Source organism: Epinephelus moara, chromosome 2 (assembly GCF_006386435.1).
Source record: "Epinephelus moara isolate mb chromosome 2, YSFRI_EMoa_1.0, whole genome shotgun sequence".
Taxonomy (NCBI): domain Eukaryota; kingdom Metazoa; phylum Chordata; class Actinopteri; order Perciformes; family Serranidae; genus Epinephelus; species Epinephelus moara.
Window position 1 is genome coordinate 269,600 of NC_065507.1, and position 7,840 is coordinate 277,439.

The following is a 7,840-nucleotide window of genomic DNA, read 5'->3' on the forward strand; positions in this document are numbered from 1 at the left end:
ATAAATGAGAAAAATAAACATAAAAATTAATTCTAAAATCAAATTTGTAAAGATGAAAACGCATCATGTAGAACACAGTTCACATTTGTTTTTATTTAGAAAATAAAATTAAAAATACACACAATGTTAATTTAGAAAATCCCTCATTTTATAAACTACTGTAGTTGACTTTCATAATTAATTAATTAATTAATTAATTATCTTTTATCACACCCAGAAATTTAAAACACTTTTCTGATTTAAAATTATGTGTATTTGTTGCCTGATTCAAGATTTTACAGGTAATAATAAAATGACGATAAAAATAAATAACACACAGTTAGAATATGGTTTTCTTTGTAAAATGAGATCCAATTAATCAGAATCAGAATCAGAATCAGAAATACTTTATTGATCCCCGAGGGGAAATTATTTATGTTACAGGTGCTCCTTGCAAGAGAGGAAAGATACGTGAAAATATAAGAAATTTAAACAATAGTATTTACAAATATATAGTTAAATAAACAGGAATTATTAACAAACATAAACGTAAATAAATATATATACATATATATATTGTAAACTGAACAAGATTATTTACACAAACAGAATATATACAGTCAGGGTGAATGGGGTTATTGCACAAGTTAAATTAAATTATTGCAGTGTGTGAAAAAGTCTCAGGGCCACTCAGAGGGAGGAGTTGTACAGTTTGATGGCCACAGGCAGGAATGATTTCCTGTGGCGCTCAGTGGTACATCTTGGTGGTATGAGTCTCCCACTGAAAGTACTCTTGTGCCTGACCAGCACATGGTGGAGTGGGTGTGAGACATTGTCCAAGATAGTTCGTAGCTTAGACAGCATCCTCCTCTCTGACACCACCATCAGAGAGTCACACTCCATTCCCACAACGTCACTGGCCTTGCGGATCAGTTTGTTGAGTCTGTTGGCGTCCGCCACCCTCAGCCTGCTGCCCCAGCACACAACAGCATAGAGGATAGCACTGGCCACCACAGACTCATAGAAAATCCTGAGCATAGTCCGGCAGATGTTGAAGGACCTCAGTCGCCTCAGAAAATAGAGACGGCTCTGGCCCTTCCTGTAGAGAGCGTTAGTGTTCTTAGCCCAGTCCAGTTTATTGTCAATGTGTACCCCCAGGTACTTATAGTCCTCTACAATGTCCACACTGACCCCCTGGATGGAAACAGGGGTCACCGGTGTCTTGGTCCTCCTCAGATCCACCGGTGACCCCTGTTTCCATCCAGTAAACAATGTTAGGTAGAATAATTAAACTTAATTGAAATAGATTAGATTACATTAAGATGGAAAAAAATGAACACTGAATATTTCGTTTTCTCAATAAAATGAGGTTCCAGTTAACATAAAATAAATTAATAAATTAATTAAACTGAATAATAATACTGTTTACTTTTAGTGTAGATTAAAATAAAAATAAATATACAAATAAGATAAAATATAATTAAGTAAATAACGATACAATAACGATTTTATTGTAACGATACAATAAAAAGATAAACAAAACATTATATAATTAAATGTTTTGTTTTCCTGTTAAAATGAGTTGTACCCGAGTTACAATTTAGTTTTCTGTACAAAATGATGTTTCATTGAGACAACGTGAAGTAAAAAAAAAAAAGAAAAATTAAATAAAGATGAAAAATAAACCTCAGGGTTTAATAACGGTACAATATAGTTTTCTAAATAAAACGAGATCCCAATTAAACAACAAATACAAATAAAATAAAGATTAAAAAATATAAGTCGGGTCATAACAGCGTTAAATTTTAATCTTAATAAACTCAGGTCCCATCAAGACAACATGAAATAAAAAGTAAAAAATAAAACAACAACAAAAAACTTTTAAAAACACGTTGTGAGTGAAATCCGCCATTTTGTGCAGGCAGCTCCGCGGACACCTCTGTTTACAATAATTTCCCGTCGGTCCTTCGTCACTTCCTTTTCCTCCATCTTCCTGTTCACAGAGACGGTAAGAAACCGACATGTCCGACTCAAAGTCTCAATAACATCTTTAATCCGGGTTGTTTCAGTCCGATAATCACCGTCAGTTCACGGCTCGGTTGTTCTCCGGTTACCGGCCGCTGTGTGCCGGTGCTGGAGGCCGTGATGCCGGAGATTCGGTTCGGATGGAGCTAACAGCGGCTAACGGAGCTAAGAGCAGACCGGGCTGAGCGGCTGCAGACGCGGGTAGACTCAGAGAGAACTCGCGGTGTGGCGGTGGAGCCGTGACAACATGGCGCCGTCAAACATTATGTTTGTGTTACCGTGTTTAAAACGTTAGCATGTTAGCATCAGAGTGTTTGTGGTGCTGTTTAAATGTGTCACTACGGGATCTGCGGCTCCAACATGTTAGCCTCCAGTTAGCTTCCTGTTAGCCTGCTGTTAGCTTCCTGTTAGCCTGCTAATAGCTAATAGTTAATTAGTGACTGTTTTCACTTAGTTAACCTGTTTATTAGGAACACCTGTGAACATCCGGGTATTTACTCCGTCACCCCTGAGAGGAAGATGGCGGACACAACAACAGAAGCACGTGCTGGTTTAACTGTAACTCTGAAGTGAAACATCATCAATGAGGCAGCAGCTGCTCTGTGTGTGGTCACTTTATGAACATGAATGAACCCAGTGACTGTAGTTTACTGTGATCGAGCAGGTGAGCTCAACCTGTGACATCACACCGTAGTCGCTCTGAGAGGAATCGTGATGTTTGAACCAGCTGTTCCTAATAAACTGGTCACTGAGTGGATCAGGCTCGTACAGTCATGTAGGATTGTTGCTGCTGTATTAACATGACTGTCTGTGTGCAGGTGGACCCACCTGGAGAAGACTGACGATGCCTGGAAGGTAAGATGCTACAGCTGCCTGTCTGCCTGCCTGTCTGTCTGTCTGTGTCACCTGAGTCCAGCGTCTGTCTTCACACGGAGCGTCGAGTGTTACTGACGAGTCAGACTGTTAAAATATTAGACTTTGATTCTGTAATGATCGGACTGAGTTTCTCAGAGTCAAGGAAGGATCCTGCAGAGACAGAGTCCTCCCTCTCATTCACTGGATCAGACTAATGAGTGTCCTCATGTGATCATCATTAACCCTCAGCAGACTGAGGAGGTTTCACTTACTGTGACCAGTTTAACACTCTGTAATGTTGTTGGACAGTTTTAAACACGTGTGTCAGTATTGTCAGAGTCATGTGACTTTTAGGGAGAATATATTTCTGGATCATATTTAAGTGGAGTAATGGAGTAAAGCGCTCCATCTCTGCTGTGAATGATTCATTTAAAACTTTAATCACGTTATTTAATAAATCTCATCATGTGGCAGTGACACATTGGAAAGTGTAAATGATGAGGTGTCTGATAAACTCAGGTGGAGACATTAATCCAAATAAATGACCTATCATACCCCGTTTACACGTAGGAAAAACGCACATATTTTCATGCGGTTTGGCCTCTTGTTTACACGCAAGCAGTTTTTTTCACGGAAAATGATCATTTGTAAAAACTCCGGCCAAAGTGGAGATTTTTGAAAACGCCGTTTGTGTGTTGCCGTGTAAACTGGGTGAAACGGGATTTTAGGTTCTGAAACGTCAGCTTGGCCAGCAAATGCTTGACGTCATATGAGTGACCTATGTTTACACTTTGTTTGGCTACTGATCATGGATGCTGTTAAGGTTGTAATCCAAAGCGACATTTAAGAGTAGCTCCACTTCACTGTCCGTCCACACAAACGAACCTCTCGCCATGTTTACTGTTTTGAAAGGAACAGGAAGTCGCGTGTCTTATTCGTTGTTGTCGATTCTGATTGGCTTGCATGATTTCATCCTTCTCCCTACACTGCCGCCCATAGGTTTGGCATAGTTATGACAGCGTATTTATCCGGGTTCATGTAAATGACAACATTTTTGAAAACAATGTTGTGTGCACGATGTCATTATTGAAAACGGAGGAGGGGAGATATTCGTTTCTCTAAATACCCGGCTATGTGTAAACGTGACGTTAATCTAAATCCTGCCGAGGTTTCATTGAAGAGGCCCCGCCCTCACTTCCAGCAGCTCGTGTGCAAAGCATTGTGGGGATTTTATACCTGCTTAGGACCCACACATGGATCCTTCAGATTTCTCTGAAAGAAGGACGTCGATGACGTAGTGTCCTTCAGATTCAGCTGTTTGAGGATCCTTCCTTGACTCTGAGAAACACCCAGTGACTCTGTGATCGATTGGTCAGACTGTGACTCTGTGTCTCTGTCATTGATTGGTCAGACTGTGACTCTGTGTCTGTCATTGATTGGTCAGACTGTGACTCTGTGTCTCTGTCATTGATTGGTCAGACTGTGGAGTAAGGCCATCTTCACTGGCTACAAGCGAGGTCTGAGGAACCAGCGCGAACACACGGCTCTCCTGAAGCTGGAGGGATGTTACTCCAGAGACGAGGTCGACTTCTACCTCGGCAAACGCTGCGCCTACGTCTACAAGGCCAAGAAGTAAGAGATGAGGGGAGGGTCCTGCAGCCACACCTGTTCTCCTGTTTTCCTGTTCTCCTGCACCACACCTGTTCTCCTGTTTTCCTGTTCCTCTGCACCACACCTGTTCTCCTGCACCACACCTGTTCTCCTGCACCACACCTGTTCTCCTGTTCTCCTGCACCACACCTGTTCTCCTGTTTTCCTGTTCCTCTGCGCCACACCTGTTCTCCTGTTTTCCTGTTCCTCTGCGCCACACCTGTTCTCCTGCATCAAACCTTTGTTTGATCCACACGTCTGTGTTCAGGTCTGTGTGTTTCACAGGGACAGTTATTACTGTGGCACAAAGCGCTCACACTGACGATGTGAGAGCTGTGAATGAGACGTCCCAAAATCAGACGTCCATGATCAGAGCAGAAGTCGTGATGCGACCACGTTGACTGTAAAACAGAAAAGAGAAAATACAGAGTGGGGAAGAAAAGACGGGCCGCAGATAACGACAGGAAGTGACCAAAGTTTGAGGTTCAGACTGAAACAAAACTCTCAGTAGAAAGAGTCCGACTCTCTGAGCGTACACGACACGCGGTTAGCCTCGTCTGGGCTGCAGCACCTGTGGTGTTTTACAAATGAGACCCCAGGCCTCTGTTACAGAGACCGGCCTGTCTCTCTAACAGAGGCCTGGGGTCTCATTTGTAAAACACCACAGGTGCTGCAGCCCAGACGAGGCTAACCGCGTGTCGTGTACGCTCAGATGGTCGGACTCTTTCTACTGAGGTGTATTGACGTGGTTACGTAGTTTGGATTTACAGCAGTTTTTGATTGAAACTCAAACTTCGGTCACTTCCTGTCGTTACCTGCGGCCCATCTTCTCTCCGCTGCTCTGAGTCTGTGTCGCCAGTTTCCTGTCTCCAACATGTTTGTCACCACGGGTCAGTTTCTCCATCGGGTCTGGTTTTAGAGGTCGCAGTTTTTACGTGTGGTCAGGACTCGTTCTGTGCGTATGCACTAACAGCTGTGACGCCCGTCTGGTTACCAATCTGTTACTTTTTATAGAACTCATAACTGATATTTTATCTGAAGACTATTTTTGATATTCATATTTAGACAGGTTTAAATAAACTGTAGGCGAGGTGCACACCTCCTATGTCTCGGGGTGACATAGGAGGTGTGCACCTCGCCTCCTATGTCACCGTGTGCACCTCGCCACCTATGTCTCGGGTCGACATAGGTGGCGAGGTGTATGAGATGACCTACGAAGCAAGTTTTTTTTTTTTTTTTACCCAGAACGGTTTTCAAACTTGACGTGAAGGTAATCAGAGCAGATAATCTGACATGATTAGGTACAAGATCACCAAGACATCTCTTTGTCTGTCCCTTGTCTGTCCCCCTCTACCCCTGTCTGTCTCTGTCTGTCCCCCTTTTTACTTGTCCGTCTCCCTGTGTCTCCGTCTGTCCCTAAACGTCATGTTTGGTGTAACAGTGAACAGTTTGTAGTTTAAACTCGCTCTAACCGTCTCCACCCGGCTGGCCCGTCTCCACCCGGCTGGCCCGTCCTGCTGTGTAAACAAAACCTCAGCAGTGACATGACTGTGGGTTAATGAGCCCTGTGTTGTGTCTGCAGGAACACGGTGACACCTGGCGGTAAACCCAACAAGACACGTGTGATCTGGGGGAAGGTGACGCGGGCGCACGGCAACAGCGGGATGGTGCGAGCCAAGTTCAGCAGCAACCTGCCAGCCAAAGCCATCGGACACAGAGTCAGAGTGGTGAGTTCAGGGACTCTCGGGACATCTGAGAGATCACAGCTTGTTTCCTTCCTACTCTGTAACCCTGGAGGTGAAGGTGTCTGCAGTTACTGTGAGGACGTGTCTGAGACAGACACGCTACACCAGACGTGACTCTGTGGACACGCTGAGCTGACGTAACCTGCAGGTTTATGTTGTGACTAACCAACTTCCTGTTTGTCTCCAGATGCTGTATCCTTCCCGAGTGTGAAGACGAGTGGACGTCTGCAGCCGTCAATGTTCTTGTTTGTACAGAAACAATAAAACTGATCAGGTCCAACACAGCTGTGTCTCTGTCTCCTCATTTCTGTTAGTTTATTGATCGTTGATCAGATGTTTCTAACGTGTCCACCCCCAGCTCATCAGTCCTCCTGTAAACGTGTCAACGGTCCCTTTTTAAATGTGAAGAACCTGGGTTTAAACAGAGCCGAGGAAAACTGTATTTTCCTACTCTGACCCGAGGACATCGAACTGTCTCTATTAAGATGTAAAATCAGAAACATGTCCGCCCTCTGAGTTTAAGGATAAAATAAAAACTGGTGACAGACATGAGAGGCGGCCATGTTTGAGTCTTACATGAGCGCTGATTGGCTGCTGCCTTAATGTCAGTGGGACTGTCTGGTTAAATAAAAATTAAAATTCACCTCAGTTGAAATGTTAAAAAAACAAAGTGTTTGTGGGAAGTGACGTAATGAGAAAAAAAACAATGAGAAAATTAAGTTTGACTTTAAACTTTATGTAAATTATTAACCTGGTCTGAGCTGCTGCTGCCTGACAGACTGAAATCAGGGCTGACTGAGTGGTACGTAATAACGTCATCAGAGGGGTTCCGACGTACCATTAGACTCCAGTTCCCGTGATGCCCCGCGCTGATGCTGATGCTGTGAGTCTGCAGCTGCAGTGAAGACGAGCTGTTTACTGCGGACCAGAAGGAGGACAGGAAGGACCGAGAGACGCGCTGAGACAGACAGGTGGACAGACGGACAGAGACACAGACAGGTGAGCGGGTCCCCGGCCGTCAGCTGGTTGGTGTTTTTGATATGAACTCGTTTCCTGTGTGACGTTCAGTGCGCGAGCAGTTTGTTTTGTAACATCACGGGCTTTTATTCTGAAGGATTCCCGCCAGGCTTTTATTGTGGAGGGGTTTTATATCTGATGGTACTTAATGGTACACACTTAGTACCGTCAGAGTACGAACTGCTTCCTGTTCCTCTGACAGTACAGTTATATTTACAGTACTTCACAATACTCTGACATGATCACAGTACTGTAAACGGTTACACTACAGAATATAAATAGTGATTACATTCAGAGTACTGAGATATTCCTGTAGTGTACTGTGTACCACAGTCTTTTAAGGAGGTCTTTCCTTTAGTTAACACTCATATATTAGATATGATCAATATATCCTTATTAGCAGGCTATGTACCACAGTCTTTTAAGGAGGTCTTTCCTTTAGTTAACACTCATATATTAGATATGATCAATATATCCTTATTAGCAGGCTATGTACCACAGTCTTTTAAGGTAGCTGTAATTAAACCTCTACTAAAAAAGCCCACCCTGGATCCAGAGGTGTTAGCCAA

General features: G+C 43.4%; 2 protein-coding genes across 2 annotated transcripts in view; both read left to right on the forward strand.

Moving 5' to 3' along the window:
* Nucleotides 1-1,871: 1,871 nt before the first annotated feature.
* On the forward strand, nt 1,872-6,538 carry rpl35a (ribosomal protein L35a). The gene is made up of 5 exons (XM_050058397.1): nt 1,872-1,987; nt 2,823-2,859; nt 4,339-4,491; nt 6,092-6,236; nt 6,442-6,538. The coding sequence occupies exons 2-5, from the start codon at nt 2,849-2,851 to the stop codon at nt 6,463-6,465; spliced, it is 333 nt and encodes a 110-aa protein (XP_049914354.1). The 5' UTR covers nt 1,872-1,987; nt 2,823-2,848; the 3' UTR covers nt 6,466-6,538.
* Nucleotides 6,539-7,129: 591 nt separating this feature from the next.
* The window catches only part of abcc5 (ATP-binding cassette, sub-family C (CFTR/MRP), member 5), a 20,946-nt gene continuing 20,235 nt past the window's right edge, over nt 7,130-7,840 (forward strand). Inside the window, exon 1 of the mRNA XM_050061423.1 lies at nt 7,130-7,253. The gene's annotated coding sequence lies outside the window, so the exon portion shown is untranslated. The remainder of the gene's footprint in view (nt 7,254-7,840) is intronic.